The sequence below is a fragment of the Sinocyclocheilus rhinocerous genome, unplaced genomic scaffold (assembly GCF_001515625.1).
Source record: "Sinocyclocheilus rhinocerous isolate Xijiao unplaced genomic scaffold, SAMN03320098_v1.1 scaffold1004, whole genome shotgun sequence".
Lineage (NCBI taxonomy): Eukaryota > Metazoa > Chordata > Actinopteri > Cypriniformes > Cyprinidae > Sinocyclocheilus > Sinocyclocheilus rhinocerous.
The window spans coordinates 1,428,576-1,450,050 of NW_015627248.1; the positions used below are offsets into that span (position 1 = coordinate 1,428,576).

Sequence of the window (21,475 nt, forward strand, 5' to 3'; positions counted from 1 at the left end):
CTGTGATGCTCACTAGCGTATCTCAGACTTCTGGAGGGGATGTAGATTCGTAATAGTGAGTGGAAGTAGGCGGGTGCTGAGCCTGTGGCTGTTCTATATGCAAGCATCAATGTCTTGAACTTGATGCGAGCCGCAACCGGTAGCCAGTGCAAGGAGATAAAGAGAGGTGTAACATGGGCTCTTTTGGGCTCGTTGAAGACCTATGAATATCTATCTATGAATAAAACATCCAAGCATGTCATGGGTGAAATGTATTTTCATTAAAATCATGTCACAATGTCACAGTCCTATGGTCCTTAAAATAGGAGTTGTTTTGATGCAAAATATAATGTCTCATTTTTTTCTCTTTTGATTTGGGCTGAAATGTGACCTGGAAATGTTTTCTTCATTGAATACTTCCACAGAATTATTATATTGTATCTTGTATTATCAGGTATCTTTTTTTTTTTTAATCACGTTTTTTGGCTCCTATTGAATTTACAAGAGGTTATTTGTCCTGCGTTGCATGATTTTATTTCCAGAATGTGGAAAACAACATGTGAAAAATGAAGTGGCATGTAACTAAAATAGAACCGTCTGAACCATGACTCTGTTTTTGTTTTTGTTTTTCAAATGAAGGCTATCTTTCATGCTTTTTTTCCCTGTATTGCATATCTGAATAGTATTATTATATTGATCAGACTGGCGTTGGCAAGCTATAATGACAGCATCAGATGATACTATCGTGATTCTTTAATATATACAATGGTGCTGAATGATTACCATATATGCTTTAACCGTGGATCCATTTCACGTTTATGTAGTGCAGATATGCGGAGCGAGATGCCTCGGGACATCAGACACACTGTATGCACACAAACACACACTTCAACCTGTCGTCAGCGAGTCCGCGGCCAAGCAGACGTTCAGTCACACCTTTTAAAACCCATCTCACGCTCCCCACATGAAAGACTCTGCAGTGGCGCCACATGAAGAGCCGCCAGTCTTCCCAGAAGCTCCTTACATATATTAGCTATTAATTAATTGGGCATGTGCCAGAAATATGTTTTCGACGATAAATATAAGGGCAACATCAATGAAGACTCCTCTGTAGGTGTTTTTGCCTGTCAACCGTTTCATTTCTTTCTTCTTGTGTGCGTGGTACTGTGTATTTAAATCGATTTGCATTAGTCAGAGTTCTTCGCTGGCAATGAGGTGATGTTTGTGCTCGATTGGGTCAAATCCTGGGTCATTATGCCTGTGGTTATGAATATTATAAAGCAGTCTCAACAGTTTCAATAGATACATTTCTTTAGATAAATAGAAAATTTCTCCAAAAATGAAAATTTGCTCACCCTCAGGCCATCCAAGATGTAGATGAGTTTGTTTCCTCAACAGATTTGGAGAAACAGTCCATCAATTAATGTCTTGTGAAGTGACGTAGTTCACCCAAAAAAAATAGAAAAAGAAAAATCATTTATTCAACCTCCTGACATTTCAGTCTGAAAATCTTCCCTGTAGCTCTCACTGTTTTTAGAATTTAATATTTTGAATTAGCTTTTATTTTTATATTTTCATATTAAAATGTTTATATTTTATATTTCTATTTAGCTTCTTTTTTTGTAGTTTTAGTGATTTCAATACTTGTATTTTAGTTAGTAGCTTAGGCAACATTCTTTTTTATTTTAATTTGATTTCTTTAGTTGTTTTGTTATTTCTATGTAGCTTTATTTTTATTTCAGTTGTAGTGTTAGTAATTTTAGTACTTTTATTTGAATTAGTTGCCAATACAGCATTTCAAATTTTTGTGTATTTTTTTTTAAGATCAAGTTTTTCATCTATTTGATTTTTCTGCTTAATTTCAATTAACAAAACAGATTTATAATAGTTTTAGTTTAAGCTTTATTCAACAATAACAACTCTCATCTCAAATCTTTGATGTCAAAACTGACAGCACATTTTGAAGTAGCATATTGCAGTGTACACAAATGCAAATCATTTTATGACAGAATAGGTGAAGACTTTCAGCAAATAACTCAAATTTCTGTTTTTAAAGAACGTGTTTTTTTGGGGGGGTTTGTTTTTAAAGAAACACATCCAATTAGGGTCATGTGGGGTCAAAAACCTGCCTAATTATACAGGGCTTCCTTAAGACTAATTAGTTTACTAAATCAGTTCAGTTAACCCAGCGACTGGTTGATTTAGAAAATATATAGTTTTACACATCCCTAGTTCACATTCACTTTCATTTTATGGAAACAAGCAGCATAGACAGTTCAAAACATCTCTTGTGTTCCATAGAAGAAAGTTAGGTAGGAACAACATGAGGGTGAATAAATGATGACAGTTTTTTTTTTTTTTATGTGAGTGAACTTTCCCTTTAAGAGTGTAGATATATTAAACTATTATTTATTTAAACATCCAGTGGCTTTTTCGACCCCACAGCACAATCGATTTGGTTCATTTTTGGTTGCGTTTTCTCAGTGTTAATAATTGATGTTGTAATATTTCTCTGAAATCTGAAATAATGCCTGAAATCACACACTGCTGTGTTCCCCGTGTCAACAATGCTCATGCTGTCTATTTATGACTGTGTTCTGTTTGCTTTTCTCCTTCCACACATCACTCATCTATCCCGCAGAGCCCAATCTAAAAACCCGTCAGAATCGCCCGGTGCCGTCCTCTCCACTCTCTTTTCGGTTTGTTGTGACTCGTTACAGACATGTTTGCCTCATCTCTCCGGGAGATGGACTCTGTCCAGCTTGAGTTCTGCAGCGTATCGTCCCTGCGGCAATCAGACCAAACAAAAACACGCACTCGTGCTCTTCCATGTGGGGACTGATAGTGAACATCTGGGATCTGGTTGAAATCAGAACAACTTATTCAAGTCTGGTATCACCAAATGAGGAGGTCATTTAGATTTGCATGAACGTTTTTTTGGCAAGCTGCATAATTTTTTTTTTCTCAATGGGAGGAAAAAGACATAAATAGTCAGATTAACAATAGAGAACTAATGATGAGAGGAGAATATTATGTCCTCACTGAGACACAGAGATGTGTATCTTACGGCCTTTTTTCATGTTTTTACACAGGTGACCTGCAACTGCTTCAGCATCAGTGATGGAGAGCTGCAGGACGTGGGGGTGGGACTTTACCTCAGGTGAGTGACATGATCGACATCCCAGCATGCTTTGCACTGAACATAGATTTGTTGTGGACATTATTAGTGCTAGTGCTAAGAAAAGTGTCACTGTTGATATTGTTCATACTTAAGGTTAGTAATCAAAGAAAATCATCATACAATTATTAATTATTACATACAATTAAGAATATTAAAAAAATTATTACATAAAATAGAAATACGTTGTACTTGAAATTAATGAAAATTATTGCATATATTGCTGATTATTAAATTATATAAAATGTTAATATATATACAATATGATTAAATTATACCAGATGATTGACATGAGGGACATCCCAGCATGCCTTGCTCTAAACCTATAAAAAAAGTTATTACATAAAATAAAAATTAAATAGTACTAAAAATGAATTGAAATGATAAATTTAATTCATTTTAATTCATATAAAATTATCTTAACAGACCAGTTATTTCGTAGCACGAAATAAGACAACTGTATCAGTAAAAAGCATGCTTGAGATTAAATATTAAAAGGGGACTTCAGAAAATGTATTTTAATTTTACGTTTGCAGTTTGTAGCACAGTACATTCATTGTCTTCATTTTTTCATCACTATAAAATGACTTTACCCATAATGCTCTTGTGTTTCAGTCAGTTGAGGCACTGTTCTTGTTTTCATGCTCACCGTGCCCAGCAGATTTGTGTAACAGAAAACATGTTTGTATTATTAGCTCTGCAGTCATAAAGAGGCATTCTGACATGAGTTAGGATTACATGCTACGATTTGCTCTCTGCTACTGAACACGCCTGAGGGAAGCTCCCATTCACACACCGAGGAGCTGAAGGAAACGCAGCACAAGAAACGGGAATAATTACACATAAACAGACATTCGGCTTTCAATGTGACTAAATTACAACTTGCCGAGACACATTGTGAGCGCTGAAATAGAGGGGATTTCCTCTGCAAATTGCTTTGTATGCATTTGTGAGAATCTTCTGGGCTGAAATGCATCTCATAAGCATATCGTATGCCGATGCTGAAAAACACTATATAAAGCTTTCTGATGGAGAATGACTTGTTTAGTATTGGTACATTAGAAATGTGCAGTGTTAATGGTATATATAATGCATGCAAAATTCTCTGAAATAATCTATACAGCTATATTTTTGATGGGTCTGTCTTACACAGAAATGTCAGGAACTGTATCTGTGCTTTTTTTTGGTCCTCTCTTTTTTTCTCTCTATTTTCTTGTAGAGGGGGATAGCAATTAAAATGTGACAGGCCAGTGTCAGTGCAGCAGTCCCGTCACACTCTGCCTTTGAGGCAGTGACAGGGCCGAGACCCAGAGATGAACTGCTCTTAAATTACACTTTTATCAGCGCTGATGTCTTTCATAATTAATCTTCATGCCCACAGTTGTCACCATTTGCAATGTTTTTCACCTACAGATGAGCTCTAGATGGGGTCATGATGGTACAGTGGAATTTCCCGTTACTAAAGGCCTATTAAAATGCAACCCAGTGGTGTTTCTTCAAGATGGCATGGAATGACATTCACAAAGCATTCAGCTTCAGTGATGTGGCATAATTCAGATGAAGTAGAATATTTGCTAGGACACAATGCAGTGCAAGGCTTGATTTTATCCACTGGGATTTGATTGTTAAATGTTAGGCTGTGATATTATTAGTGGATTTTCTAAGGCAGGTATTGTTTCTACATCTCTAACCCTAAGTATAGTAAACTTTGGTGTATTAAACATAAATCTTGCACAGTTTATGCTACAGACCTGAATGATTTGTCAAATTATGTGGCAATAAAATGAGTGAAAAAAATCCCCAGATCACCCTATAGCAACCATATAATGTTATGCTAAAAACCATGCAGACCACCTTCAGTTCTTCAAAAAATGAAAAAAAAAAAAAGTTTTCTTTATTTAAAAAAAGTAATGTAATATGTGATTTGAGGGGACATTATAATAAAAAAAATTATGAATATATTATAAATTAATAACTTTTATTTAATCTACGATATTCAAATATAACTAAAATATATATTTGAATATATATATATGAATATATTAAAATGAGAAATATATATATTTAAAAAAAAAACAGTATAAACATAAAATTAGTGAAAAATTCCCCAGATCACCCTAGCAACCAAATAACAATATGCTAAAAAAACACACAGACCACCTTTAGTTCTTCAGAAAATAAAAATAAAAAAGTATTGCTTTAAGTATAACACTTTTCTTAAAGGCTTTATGTATAATGCATTATGAAAGTAGTTGTAATGCATTAATTATGTCTTGTAATGCACCTTATAATGCATTGTATAATCTCAAGAATAATTGTAACCACAGTTAATACATTATAACACTTATCAAGTCATTGTTACACTATGCATTTCAAATGTGGTTATACTACTAGCTATATGTAGGTAGCACTGAGGTAGCAATATTTTATATTTTTTCTCTTTTTGCTTGAACATTGAACAGTGCATACATTTATAAACAATAACCGGGTGTTTTATCCCTGTCTATTTTTATACATGACATGTGACACGCACTGTCAGTTTCTCTGCTCTGCTGCCTAATGGGAGAGCATATTGTGGCGTGTTTAAGTCATCAGCCGAGGCGACTCCAGTGTAACACTTGTTCTCTGGCTGGATGTGAACCAGCGGTTTTCTGCTAATCCCTGTGGTTGTGTCTGGCGCTCGCAGGAGGATTTGTGCTGTCAGACGTCCTCCCTGGCCAGGACTCCATACTGACACTCACAGCCCCGTCCGGACACGGTTATCAGGGGAAGAGAGTGTATATGCAGTGCCCAAATGAAGCTCCAGCAAACCCGTGGCCGGCAGTCTGTTGTGCTGTGGCCTGACAAAACCCAGCAGCAGAAATCCATAAAGATTTTATAGGCGCCCAACCGCATGCAGACGCTGTCATCCGTGAAACCCAGGAACGTTTGTGACTATTTGTTTCCCACTTTAACACCCCATTCAGGCCTTGGAAATAGTGAGGGATAATTGGGTGTTTCTTTAGCAATGGCCACATTTTAAGGTCCCAGGGGTTTATTAAAGCTAACAGAAACTATTAAAAATAATTTTTATTCTATTTGTTATATGAAACTGACTATTATGTGATTATATCCTTTTTCTGACTTTAAATCTTAAAGTTCTATCAATCTTAAAAAATATTAAATATTAAAATATTTATATTATTTTATTTTTATATCATTTTAAAATATTTATTTATTTTATTCTGTTTATGATTAATTAATCACAGAAATGAAATTAATATTTGAAAATAATTATAAGAAAAATAAGTGTTACATTTAAAAAAAAAAACTTGTGATCATCTAAAAAAAGCAATTTAAGTATTTATTATTGTATGAAATGTATTTATATTAATTTTTTTAATTATAACTGTCCCTGTATTGTAGTTGTTGTTTTAAAATTTTCAACCATTTCCAACCAATACTTTTGTAATTTGTAAAGTTTTATTAAATTTTAGTGTACTAAGTGACACAGCAGCATCAGTGAAGAGCTTGAGATTAAATATGAGACAAGTATTGTGTGAGGAAAACTTTAAGGTAAAATTTGCTGTAATTTTAATTTGCATAATTTCCAACAACCTGTTATTTTGTCTAATTATGCAAAAAGAAAGAACATTTTTATTTATTTTAATATTTATCCATGTATCTTTTATTAATTAATTAATTAATTAATTTTATCTGTACATATTTAATTTATTATAAATTTGTGTATTTATTCATTTATTCATTTATTTATTTATTTTTTATTCAGGATAAATTCTTAGTGAGATAAAGGACTGCCGTTTTATTCCAAAAATGTCTAAAATGTCATTTCCGCCACTGTAATTTCCATCACAAAATAACAAAATATATAATTTGAAATGTAATGGGAATATTCTCTGTTCATACAGACGTTTCAGAACAGTGTAAATAAATGGCAATGCATGTATAAACACTGAAGCAGACAAACTAAACTAGTCTGAGTGTGTTTTAAGAGAGTTTATTAATAGAAGTCCACACACAGGGCCAAAAGCAGTTAGCACTAAGTAGGTGATGTTGACATAATTTCCTTGTATCAGTTGCGTCAGTCTGGGCTGTTGTGAAAGTGCAGTAAATTGAGCTGTATTCAGGTGTGAGAGTGTGCCAGGAACAGCTTTCCTTTCTGTTTTCCGGCACAGTTAATGGCCACCTTCGACACTGTTATTTGGAAACATTAATAAATGAGCGCAGCGGATTGCTATTCTCCTTGTCTGTTGATGTTTCAGGCTGCTTAGCAATACTTATGTTTTGTAGAAGGTAGAAGATAAGAGGAATTCATCCCATTGTCCTCCATTTTCTCTCATTACCCAGCTCTGTTTACCGTTATTTCATTCTTTCGCTCGTCTTCTGTTGACAGAGCACGGCGCTTACGGCTACAAGCACAGACTCGCTTTAACGAGATATATTTTCATTACTTAGAAACCACATGTAAAGATTGAGTTTAGGCCCATGTGTGTAAGTGAGGAGCGTCGGGCTCTTAGGGGCTGTTTATGGGTGAATAATCAAAAGCGCAGATTAAGGGAGGATCATAAAAGAGGGTTTCACTCAGGTTAAATAGTCTGCTTTGAGCTTAATGTCTTGTGTATGTGCAGACAAGGGCTTAGCTAACAGCTATTTTCTGACAGCATTGATCAGCTCAAATTGGTCACATTTTTTTGATATGGCTTAACAGAGGCATGTCTTGGAAAACAGGATTTTCTTTGCTCTTTTAAAATAAAAGAGTTCAATCTGCTTTGAAAGCTAATGCAACACAAAGCTCCACCCGGGCCATTTATGGGAACTAAGCTGCAAAATTTGTTCAATTAGAACTCAGACATCATAAACATATGCACGTTAACATATGCCCGCCCACATTTATACATCAACACCTGTTCAACTATGCAGCAACTTGTCTTTATGATGAAAAACAGTGTGAACTGCTACTACATGGAGATTAGACAACCATAACAGATGCCGTTTACATATAGAAGTCTTAAAGGTACAGTAACTGTACAGTAGTTTAATATGACCAGAGAGAGGGTGGAAAAGGGTAATGTAAAACTAAATTATGTCTAGTTTTGGTGCATAATTTTAGATTTACCAATATTGAATTTTGTATTAGTCGGTCACTTTAAAATAACTTTAATCAATTGAAAGTTATAATTGAATATTTCTATAATTTAACTGAATAATTGAATACCCCAAAAAAGGATATTTTGTAAGTTTTTACTTACTCTCATGTTGTTTCAGACTCTTATGATTTTATTTTAATTTTTTAATTTTTAATTTTATTATTATTATTATTATTATTATTATTGGTGTATTTATTTTTTTTTAAATTAGCTTTTATTATATTTATTTATAATAATAATATATAATAATGTTATAATAATTACAGTTATGTGTGTGTGTATAATTTATATATTATGCATTTATATTGTCCATTATTTAATGCAAAAGTTAAATCCACATACATTTAATTATTATTATTACTTGCTTTATTTAAATTTCACTTTCTTGAATTTAAGTGAACTCCTTTCTGTTGTTTAATATTTTGGATTATGAACAATCAAGTTTTATTAAAATGCAAATGAGCGTCATTTGATTTCATTTGATTTTGACTTTTGATTTGATTTAATTTATTATTTTTAGTATAATAGTTGGCTTTATTAATAATGGAAATGCACTGACGTGTGAATCTTGATCATTAGAGATCAGAGGGTGTGGCCTGTTGCCATGGTCTTTCCACAAGTCCATTTCATTGGCTAATAATCCAATAATTTGTGCTGGCTAATCATGGGAGATTGCATTATTTTGGTCTTTCTAACATATCAATTTATGAAAAGGGAGCAAAATATCTCAGTTTTAAAGAAAAAAATGTCTTCAGAAATATCTAGAACCAGCCTCCCTGTGTGGGCCATTAAACTGGCATGACTTCCATATTCAACATCCATGGGAAACATTTTGCATCTATGAATATGAGCCTCTGGGATTACAGTGAACAAACAAAACCAGAAAGGCAGATGTTGAAATTGTTGTTTAGATATGAGCTATGAAGTCTTCAGATCGGATGTGAGGCAGAATCAAGGCTTCAGACATGGTTGTCGACGTCTCAGAGAAATTATAATGACGCAGATAGATTGTCCCGTGAGAGCGGGGCCCATCTGTTTACCATCGGCTGGGTGGGCCGACTCTAAGCCTGCTTTATACTCTGTACTTAGGCGATGTTGAATCTTTCCTAGACCATGACAAACACAAGTAATTTGTTGCTCTGGCTTTTTGAATGACTTCCGATGCATTAGCAGAAGCCTGGAAGAGCCGGATAGCATGTATTCCTATCCACATATAAAGGATAATTGTGCTTTCGTGCTAGATTTATAATTGCTGTGTTTGTTCTGTCATACTTGTGTGAATGTGAATGGAGTACAAGCTGACATGAAGAAACTTCAAACATAGTTTACACACACAATACATACTGTATACGCACCTTGTATTGTTCATTTTAAAATATGTTGCATTAATTAATCATTAAATTAATATTTTACGCAATTTTTTTTTTTTTTTGACTACATAACATTTTGTCATTTTTGGAGCTAGGCTTTATACATCACTGTACACTTTCTTAGGAACATAGGTGAAAAATATCTACTTTTGTGTTCCACATAATTAAAAATGTATTTAAAAAAAAAAGGAAATAATTAAAGGGGTCATATGATGCTACATGCACTTTTACAAGTTGTTTGAACTGAAATGTGTGTTGGCAGTGCGTGTACACAACCATCGTATAATGATAAAAATCCACCCAGTGTTTTTTTTTTTCATCTGGTTAAATGTTTTCCCATTTCTCAAATCGAGCCGATCTCAGATGCCTGTCTGTGTGAAAAAAAAACTTAGAAATCTTACTGATCCCAAACTTTTGAACCATAGAGTAAACCATAGTGTCTAATATAATCAGTAATAAAAAAAATGCATTTACATTACATGTACTGTATGTACATATATTGGAAGAATTACTCATTTAAACATATTGTTTGTCCAGGTGCATGTTTGTAAATTCAAAAATAACAATTGTAAATTTCCAATGTGCTGTCAGCATCCATATACGTCACTAACAGTGTCAGCAGTGATGATCTCACCTTAAAGGACAAGGGTCTTGAAAAGATCATCAGTGTCGTTCCATTGCTGTCATTCTCACCCTGTCGCTTTCGGTTTTGACTTTGCTGTTAAAGGCGGCAGGTTACATCAAATCGCATTTAAGAGGACAAATGCCCCGCTGGCAAACATGTCTGCTTTTTTGTTTTCTGTGTCTCCAGACTGTAGCAACTTGTTTCTTTAGTTAATTAATTAGTGATGCCCGATTTACTGTATGTTCCATTATTTAGCAGTCCTTGTGTATTATTTATTTGGATCAAGAGAAAATTGAGAGAATGTGGGATTTGCAGTTTGATTTGATCTCAGTGTTTGATGAGGAAAAAACAATTAAAATATAATAATTCATTTAATTAGAAAAATAGAATTGTTGTGAGTTTTGACAGGCTGAACTAAATTCACCACCTTTGGGTCTTATTTGTCAAATCAGTCTGGGTTTGTGCAAACAACAGAAAAAAAACATAATGTTATTTAATATAATATTATTTTAATACTAATTAACAAATCATTGGCAGAGCACTCTGTTTTACATGGACAAGAATTAAATCTAGTAAAGTGAATTTTACTCTTACTCTTGTAGTTTAGCAGATGTTTATCTAAAGCGACCAGCCTCTGTCCTAAAACCTTACTAGTCCCGAAATGTATCCTCATGAAGGCCTAATTAAGGATGAGAAATTCATTGAGACACTGTGCTGGTGAATTGTGCTTAAACATGGTTGAAGAGTTAGTTTTGTGTTCGTCTGTCCCAGCATGTCTCTGCTGAACCACGACTGCCAGCCCAACTGTGTCATGATCTCTGAGGGCAAGCGACTCACGCTGCGAGCTGTTCGGCTCATCAGACCCTGTGAGGAGGTACAGTATACTTATTTTCTGCCTTTTTTCTAGTCTCTCTCTCTCTCTCTCTCTCTCTCTCTCTCTCTCTCTCTCTCAATGTATGTCATTTTTCTCCTGCCTTGACCCAGGGATCTTTAAATGATAAGCATGGGTCTCTGCTGTCACAGGGCCCTGGACAACATTACCAGTTGCCAATTCGTTATTATTATTTTAGCCATTTCTGCAACACCAAAATTGAATTTTAATAATGACTTTTCAAACAGGTTTTCCAAACACAAAGTTTGGATTTTTAAATGAATTCTTACTCTATTATTCTTAGTCCTGCCTTGACCCAGGGATCTTTAAATGATAAGCATGGGTCTCTGCTGTCACAGGGCCCTGGACAACATTACCAGTTGCCAATTCGTTATTATTATTTTAGCCATTTCTGCAACACCAAAATTGAATTTTAATAATGACTTTTCAAACAGGTTTTCCAAACACAAAGTTTGGATTTTTAAATGAATTCTTACTCTATTATTCTTAGTTGTAATTTAGTTTTGGAATGATTGTTTTATCATGTTTTTAATTATGCTTATTTTTATTAATTAATTTTTATTTTCATTATATTTTGTTATATATTATAGTGTGTGTTTATATATATATATATATATATATATATATTAGTTTAGTATATATTTTTATGTACTGTATGTGTAGTTAGTTTTGGAGTCTTGAAAATGTGTTTTAGTTTATTTAAATATTTTAGGGTTAATTTTAATTTTAATTTTTATTTCTGATAACAAATGATTAAAATACATTAAAGTTTTGACTTTTTTAAAAAAATTTAATTCTCACGTTATGTTAGTTCTAATTTAGTTTTATGTTTTTTATTATGTTTATTTGTATTTTTAGTTATATTTAGTTTAGTATACATTTAATTAGTATATTATTTAATTTATTTTAGTTTAGCATATATTTTTGATTAGATTTAGTTAGTTTTGGAGTCATGAAAATGTATTTTAGTTTTAGTTTATTTAAATATTTTAGTGTTAATTTTTATTTTTATTTCTGATAACAAATGATTAAAATACATTAAAGTTTTGACTTTTTTTTTTAATTAATTCTCACTTTATGTTAGTTCTAATTTAGTTTTATGTTTTTTATTATGTTTATTTGTATTTTTAGTTATATTTAGTTTAGTATACATTTAATTAGTATATTATTTAATTTATTTTAGTTTAGCATATATTTTTGATTAGATTTAGTTAGTTTTGGAGTCATGAAAATGTATTTTAGTTAAAAAATTTTCCCAGTAATGTTAATTTTTGTTTTTAATTTCTATTTCCATTAAGGAAAATGTTTTCATTCAGTTTTTGTTAGTAATAATAATAACACAGTCTCCTACCCCAAACTCACTCTATGCGTTGATTGAGCCAAAAGTTGCGATGTCAGGCCGCTCAAATAAACATAGTAATATTTTCATACTGCCATGGAGCCACAGTGTTTATACATTCAGCCCACAAATAGCTTCCTTGCAGTTGTCTGTTCATATTAAACTGGAACAGGAGAAAGTGTTTTAACTGCCATTGAATTACACACATCACACCACAGTTTCTCAAGTGCAGGCACTTAACGGAGCCTCCTGCCAGATTAACTTCACCATAATTCAGTCATCCGATGAATAAATCTAAAAGCAACATCCTATATGTACATTTACTGCATTTAGCATCCGCTCTTATTCAGAGCATCCTGCAGAACTCTTTAACAATCAGTCAGGACTAATCGAAGCTCATTTAAACCTATTTGCACACATCCGACCCACCACCAGCCTGAAAAACCAGCAGAGAGCCAAGATATGCATACACATTATTCATAGCACTTAACACCTGAATCCATTTGGCAGATCTGTGGCGGGATGTGGTTTTTAGCCTCAAAGATAGAGAAACTCTCATTATGCGGCCGTTCTGTTTATTTCTGCTCTGAAAGTTTAGATATTCCAAAGTAAATCAGGCAGTCATGCTTAATTTACCTCTGGCAGGGGGAGGGAACGTCGAGAGAGGAAGTGAACTGGAAAATGAAATTACCAGCAAGCTCTCTGTACACAGGAAGTAATGAGAATTCAGACTATAGGTGTACGATATACGACGGCAGAATACATGAGTGCTCATCGTCCCACAGACTCTGTTTACAAACACACAAACACACACTCACGGCGCGATTATCATTCATACACCCACACACATCTGCACACTGTACACACGCCGCTGTTTGCCCATAAGTGTCATACTCATTTTGGATCTGTTTTTCGTTTTCTCCTTTTCCTGTTTCTGTTGCTTTCTCTGTTTACTCATTGTTTCTAGTTTTATGTACCTATCTGAAGTAATGAGAATTCAGACTATAGGTGTACAATATACGACGGCAGAATACATGAGTGCTCATCGTCCCACAGACTCTGTTTACACACACACAAACACACACTCACGGCGCGATTATCATTCATACACCCACACACATCTGCACACTGTACACACGCCGCTGTTTGCCCATAAGTGTCATACTCATTTTGGATCTGTTTTTCGTTTTCTCCTTTTCCTGTTTCTGTTGCTTTCTCTGTTTACTCATTGTTTCTAGTTTTATGTACCTATCTGCCTCTCTCTCTCTCTCCACTCAATAACTCATTCATTGGAATAACTGTTTTCAATTCTCTCTCGCTCTCTGACCTCACAGAGGTTTGGAAATGAAATAGCTTTCTGCATACTGTGCTGTGTATACTGCTTGCTGCATACTATTTTTTGTAGATAACAGGTGAAACAGTATGCAAATAAATGTTTACAGTAGTAATATGCTACATTGTTGTCACATGACTTTACTACATTGCATATTTAATTCATTAAACGGTGTCCAGCTATAATCTTGGATATAAATGTGGTTATTTCACATATTTCATCCAGTTTTAAGGAAAAAATGCCTTAACTTTTGGCGTTATGATCAAATGAGTCAAGAAGGTGATATTCAAAATCATGGTCGATGTTGCTTATGATTCATTTGTCATGCTAGACTGATAAGGTAAAAAAAAGAGTTACTAAGATTTTAAAAGAAAAAATTGTAATGAGTATATTTTTAAGTTAATTTTTCCCATTTGTAGTATATTTTACAATATAATACTATATATATATATATTGTGATATTAATATGTGATTATGTGGGCACTTTATGCATTTCTTTGAAAAATAACAGATAGTATGTAACTCCAAACACACCCGTAATTGGATGTACTTATAGAAAGCGGTAAATAAATTGTGTATGTCAGCTCTGTTAACAGCCTGGAAGATGGTTGAACACATAAACACAAACATGCACAATAAAGCAATGCATTGTTTACATCCTGCAGAATTGGACCAAAGGGAAAAGACCATGTGGTTTTCAAATGTTAGCTCAGCAGGCAGACTTTCATTATTCAAGCCAAAACTGCCACAAGAAATTGGCTACGTTCCGAACCCTAGTGAGCTGCCTGTGTAACACAGTCATTGTGTTTATTGTATTTCCCTCTTAGATTCTGCTAGTTGTCTGCGATTTTTCATTTAACCATCTCTAATCTCTCTTTTTCATTCTCTTTAGCTCACTATAAGCTACACTGATATCCTTGCGACCAGCAAAGAGAGACGTTCCCATTTACAGGAGCAATACCACTTCCTGTGTCAGTGCACGCGCTGTACCACGGAGGACAAGGTGAGCCATAGCAACAGCCTCTCAGATCTATCTTTCCTTCCTTTATCCTCATTTTTCTATTCCTCTCACTTTCACCCCATCACTCCTGGAAAAGGCTTCTCCCCGCCTCGTTGTGTCCTGGCGGGATCACTATCTATCATCCCTGTTCTCCTCCATGTTCTCTCTTCCTCGTTCTTTTGCTCTGTGTCTGTCCCACTCAGCCCTCGAAAGCATCTGATGATGTGTCGAGTGTGTCAGACCGGTCCTAGACCATCACCGGTCTCTCCGCACTGCCCCGGGGAGCCCGTCCTCAGCAGACCCTGTTATCTGTGATCATCACTGCGATGACAGGAGCATGTCAAGAATAACGCTTTGGATGGCATGAATGGGAGTACAAGAGAGCGGATGAATAAATGGAGTGAGGAAAGATGGGAATTTAAAGGTGAAGTGTGTCATTTTTTGGATGTTAAAATACTTTCTTCTCCATACTTAGTCTGCACAAACTACTCTGAGTAAACCATTTGTATGTTGATTCCCAGAGAACTGTAAAGACTCATTTTTTCACTTCCATTTGGTGGAAAAATCCATTTCCATTTCTTTACAGCTGTTTCTAAACTAGGCTGTGTCCCAATTCACATACAGTCCATCCTAAATAGTATGCAAGATTAGAGTTAATGCATCCCGGACCGGACATTAGACAGTTTTAAGTAGTTGTTAAAAACCCATCTTTTTCAAATTGCCTATATAGATTCGTATTTTGTTGTATTGGTTAGCTGTACTGTTTAGTATTGATTTATTGTTTTATATTGCTACAGAATTTTGGTATTTTATTTGTTTTATTTTTTGTTTGTAGTGCAAAAAGTGCATAATAAATAAAATGTATTATTATTATTATTATTATTAGGTGTTTTCAGTGGGTTTTCAGGACATTTTGGGATTTGGTTTTTAAATATTATTTATTATCATTTAATTTAACATGTTTTATAATATTTTATAAAAACAATAATAATAAACTTAATATTAAATGTGTGTGTGTGGGAGCATGTATGGATAGATAGATAGATAGATAGATAGATAGATAGATGTTAATTAAAAATGCATTTTTAACATTTTAAACAAATTTATAATTGTTATTATTATTTTACATATTAGGATTATTAAGAGCTATCTGGTAATTACTACCACTGTTTTTATAATAATAATAAATATTTTTATTATTAAGATTAGTTGATTAGTTTTTTATTATTATTATTCTTTCAGTATTCTTCTCTGTATTCATTATTCTTTCATAATAATAATAATAATAATAATAATTATTATTATTATTATAAATTGTGTTTCTTTATTATTATTATTCTTTCAGAATTTACACACTTCACCTTAAAAGTATAATTCACCCAAAAAATTAAAATATGATTATTATTTTCTCACCCTTATTTTGTTCTAAACCTATTTGAATTACTTTTTTTTCTGCAGAACACAAACAAAAATATTTAGAAAAATGTCTCTGTGGGTTTTGCTCATACAATGAAAATCAAAGTGGTCTAGTGTTATTTTGGACCCCACTGACTTGCAGTGTATGGACAAAAGCATTTTTGAAAATATCTTCATTTGTATTTTACAGAACAAAGAAAGTCATACAGGTTTGGAATGACTTGAGTACATGATTTAAATTTTTGTCTGAACTATCCCTTTAAATGCATTATGAATGGCATACTGGATTTTTGGCATGTGTGCTCAAACATGTCACTGGAATACACAAGTTCCCTCCAGGCTTATGTTGTGGTTATTTTGCACCTGCATGCAGGCATACCATGCTAAATAACTCAAGAGAAAGAGGCTTTATCCCTGCTGTTAACACCTACACAGCTGCTCAGACTGACCTCTGCTTGAGTCATCTGTCAGATACTGCAGATAAGAATAAACGCTCTTGCTCAGGGCTGCTGAGATGGAGACTTGGGTTTCATCCCTGCTTTCAGTACCTTCTGGGTCTGAATCCAAAACAGTGGAAGCTTTTTGAGCTTAGTTTTTTAGGTCTGGATTTTAGGACACCTGATATGTGTGGTACAAACTCTTTTCATCCACCCATCAGTTTGTCTTTCCACCTATCCATCCATCAATCAATCAATCAATCAATCAATCAATCAATCAATCAACCAACCAACCAAATGTAAATCATTTAAGTGAATCGAGGTCTCTGCCTTGGCACCAGAATATTGTAGAGACTTGAGTATTATGGAAATACTAATTTAATATAGAATTGAAAATAAAAATTATTTTCTTAATGCATGTTATTTAATGTTTACTTATTGTAAACAATTCATCCATGCATATATTATTGTTCAGAAATTTGGGATTTGTAAAAAATAATGCTGTGTTTTTGAAAAAAAAGATCTCTCACAAATGCTTCATTTATTTGATCAAAAATACAGTAAATACACTAATATTGTGTAATATTATTGTAATTTAATATAACATTTAAAAAAATAATTTATTTACGTGATGCAAAGCTGAATTTTCAGCATCATTACACCAGTCGTCAGTGTCACATGATCCTTCAGAAATATGCTGATTTGCTGCTCTAGAAACATTTATTATTATCAATTTTGAAAACAGTTGTGCTGCTTAATATTTTTGCGGAAACAGTGATACATTTTTTTCAGGATTCTTTGATGAATAGAAAGTTCAAATGCACAAACTTAATTTGAAATATAGTCTTTTGTAATATTGTAAAAATCTTCACTTTACTTTTGATCAATTTGTTGCTTGACGCATCCTTGCTGAAAAAAAAATATATATCATTTTTTTTTAAATTTTTTATACAGACCCCAAACTTTTGAACGGAAGTGTTTATAATATTTACTTAATTTTTGGACTTATAAAGTACAATAAAAATCTAGTTTGAGTTTTTCTCCTGTGTTTTTGTTGTTCAGCACATTTCCCGTCATCACACTCCATCAAAGCCCCTCATTGTGTGTGTGTGTGTGTGTGGAGGGGGTGCATGAGGTAATTGCAGGTGAGATGTGTAAAGTGTTACACTGATGACATTCTGATGAGAGGGACTTGGTGATTCACTACCAGCTTTGCGGTAATCTGACAACCGTGTGAGTGCAATAAGACATACTGACACGCTAAAACAATAGAGCAGCTATGCAGTAAAAAGTGCAGTAAAGTACATGGAGGGATGGTCAGGTTATCACCTTCCCAGAACCTCTGGCGACCGGATATGTAATTCAGTCTGACAGTCGTGTGGGGGGTCACAGATGTTCTTCTGTTCATGAAGGCTGTCTGGCCATACATTTCTCTGTTTTTTTGAGTGTTTCAGTGTTCAGTGTTCTTTCACATTTGCACCATGTGAAATCCTCACCAATGAATCCTCTGCAGTGAATGGGTGCCGTCAGAATGGCAATAATCCACAAGTACTCCACCGGAGGTTAACTGATGGACTGGAGTGGTGTGGATTACTTGTGGATTATTGTGATGTTTTTATCAGCTGTTTGGACTCTCATTCTGACGGCACCCATTCACTGCAGAGGATCCATTGGTGAGCAAGTGATGTAATGAAAAAACAAACTCATCTACATCTTGGATGTAGATTTTTTATAAATGTTATGTTTTCATTTTTGTGTGAACTATTCTTTCAGTGTGTCCCAATGGAGGTGCTGGGGGTCTGCAGAAAATGTTATTAACAGAAAAAAAGTTCACATGTTATGTCAACAAATCAATTGGAATTAACATTTTAAACTATTATTATTATTATTCCTTTTTAACATTCTGATTTCCGAAGACTGTCTTCTGAAGATTAATTGTAATTATTTTATTCACCTGTATATAATATTTTTTTCAACACCTTTTTTTGTAGTTTATAGTTTTTCTGTTTGATTTTTTCTGTACTTAAATGTACACACACACACACACACAACCTGTATACAGATATTCGCTGAAAAATCTTGCACATTCATTTTTATCTGGTAGATTTTTGACAATTCTGCATGTTTTCTTAATATATCCTCATGAAGTATGTACTTTTGCCAGCAAAGTGCTTTTAATCTGTAGTCGGAATATATGAGGGATACATTTGCTAAAGCGTTAGACTTCCTGTCATGCTTTGTTCACTGGAATGTTTTATACTCAGTGCACTCTAAACAGTGCTGCAATGAATAACATGATTATTGAATTTACACTAATAAACAAAGTCTACAATTTGATTCCTGGCCCTCTCCCTGTAATCAGGCTGTTCACATTAACAAGAAAATGGCTTTTTCATTGAAAAGAAGAAGCAAATAGAAAAGTATTTCCTTTGTGTTAGCAGATGTATAATTTCATGCTTCAAAGCTATTTTATAACTATAGAGATTTGACCAGAATGTAAAATGGATTCTGACATAATGTGCAGGTAAAAAGACTGTTTGTTTTGTCTGATGTCAAAACCTGCAGAGGGTTTGGTGTGATTGACAAGATGCAGCATGTTTACCATGTTCATCAATAAGTGATTTCATGTGCAGTTATGAGTTTTATTAGTGATTTCCAGAGTAGAAGCAGAGGATTGTGGTCCGGTGGAGACTTCAGCATTCATTGGCGGATGGCCTGCGGGTTTTTGGCCTCTCATGACATGCACATATCTCTCTCCTGCATTTCACTCGATCTGATAAATCATTTATGTATGGATTGAGTGCACTGGAACAAAAACACATAACAGGACACTTCGTACAGCTTACTGTGAATATCTGATTCCATTTGGTCTCTACAAAATTACATTTAGTCTTTATGAAATACTTCCTGCAGTAAGGTTAATGCTTTTATGCATGTTTATGTGGGATACAAATATATATATTTTTTTTTTACTTTTCTTTTCTTTTTGTCCCATTCATACATACAGTGGGTACGGAAAGTATTCAGACCCCCTTAAATTTTTCACTCTTTGTTATATTGCAGCCATTTGCTAAAATCATTTAAGTTAATTTTTTTTCCTCATTAATGTACACACAGCACCCCATATTGACAGAAAAACACAGAATTGTTGACATTTTTGCAAATTTATTAAAAAAGAAAAACTGAAAAATGCTCAGTATTTAGTAGAAGCACCCATTTGATCTAATACAGCCATGAGTCTTTTTGGGAAAAATGCAACAAGTTTTTCACACCTGGAATTGGGGATCCTCTGCCATTCCTCCTTGCAAATCCTCTCCAGTTCTGTCAGGTTGGACGGTAAACGTTGGTGGACAGCCATTTTTAGGTCTCTCCAGAGATGCTCAATTGGGTTTAAGTCAGGGATCTGGCTGGGCCATTCAAGAACAGTCACAGAGTTGTTGTGAAGCCACTCCTTCGTTATTTTAGCTGTGTGCTTAGGGTCATTGTCTTGTTGGAAGGTAAACCTTAGTTCCAGTCTGAGGTCCTGAGCACTCTGGAGAAGGTTTTCGCCCAGGATATCCCTGTACTTGGCCGCATTCATCTTTCCCTCGATTGCAACCAGTCGTCCTGTCCCTGCAGCTGAAAAACACCCCCACAGCATGATGCTGCCACCACCATGCTTCACTGTTGGGACTGTATTGGACAGGTGCCTGGTTTTCTCCACACATACCGCTTAGAATTAAGGCCAAAAAGTTCTATCTTGGTCTCATCAGACCAGAGAATCTTATTTCTCACCATCTTGGAGTCCTTCAGGTGTTTTTTTAGCAAACTCCATGCGGGCTTTCATGTGTCTTGAACTGAGGAGAGGCTTCCGTCGGGCCACTCTGCCATAAAGCCCCGACTGGTGGAGGGCTGCAGTGATGGTTGACTTTCTACAACTTTCTCCCATCTCCCGACTGCATCTCTGGAGCTCAGCCACAGTGATCTTTGGGTTCTTCTTTACCTCTCTCACCAAGGCTCTTCTCCCCCGATAGCTCAGTTTGGCCGGACGGCCAGCTCTAGGAAGGGTTCTGGTCATCCCAAACGTCTTCCATTTAAGGATTATGGAGGCCACCGTGCTCTTAGGAACCTTAAGTGCAGCAGAAATTTTTCTGTAACCTTGGCCAGATCTGTGCCTTGCCACAATTCTGTCTCTGAGCTCTTCAGGCAATTCCTTTGACCTCATGATTCTCATTTGCTCTGACATGCACTGTGAGCTGTAAGGTCTTATATAGACAGGTGTGTGGCTTTCCTAATCAAGTCCAATCAGTATAATCAAACACAGCTGGACTCAAATGAAGGTGTAGAACCATCTCAAGGATGATCAGAACAAATGGACAGCACCTGAGTTAAATATATGAGTGTCACAGCAAAGGGTCTGAATACTTAAGACCATGTGATATTTCAGTTTTTCTTTTTGAATAAATCTGCAAAAATGTCAACAAATCTGTGTTTTTCTGTCAATATGGGGTGCTATGTGTACATTAATGAGGAAAAAAAATTAACTTAAATGATTTTAGCAAATGGCTGCAATATAACAAAAAGTGAAAAATTTAAGGGGGTCTGAATACTTTCCGTACCCACTGTATACAACGTACTTGTAAACAAACAAACGGAAATTTTTTACATTTATTTTATAATGCATATAATGTTAATTTTATACACACACATACATAGATATATAATGCATGTATAAAATTAACTAAGCTAACTAATATATATATATATATATATATATATA

General features: G+C 34.4%; 1 protein-coding gene across 1 annotated transcript in view; it reads left to right on the plus strand.

Annotated features, from left to right (window-relative positions):
- Positions 1–21,475, plus strand: part of smyd3 (SET and MYND domain containing 3) — a 171,380-nt gene that overhangs the window by 121,999 nt on the left and 27,906 nt on the right. Inside the window, exons 6-8 of the mRNA XM_016534912.1 lie at positions 3,072–3,139; positions 11,071–11,173; positions 14,756–14,866. Coding sequence (XP_016390398.1) covers positions 3,072–3,139; positions 11,071–11,173; positions 14,756–14,866 — 282 coding nt within the window. The remainder of the gene's footprint in view (positions 1–3,071; positions 3,140–11,070; positions 11,174–14,755; positions 14,867–21,475) is intronic.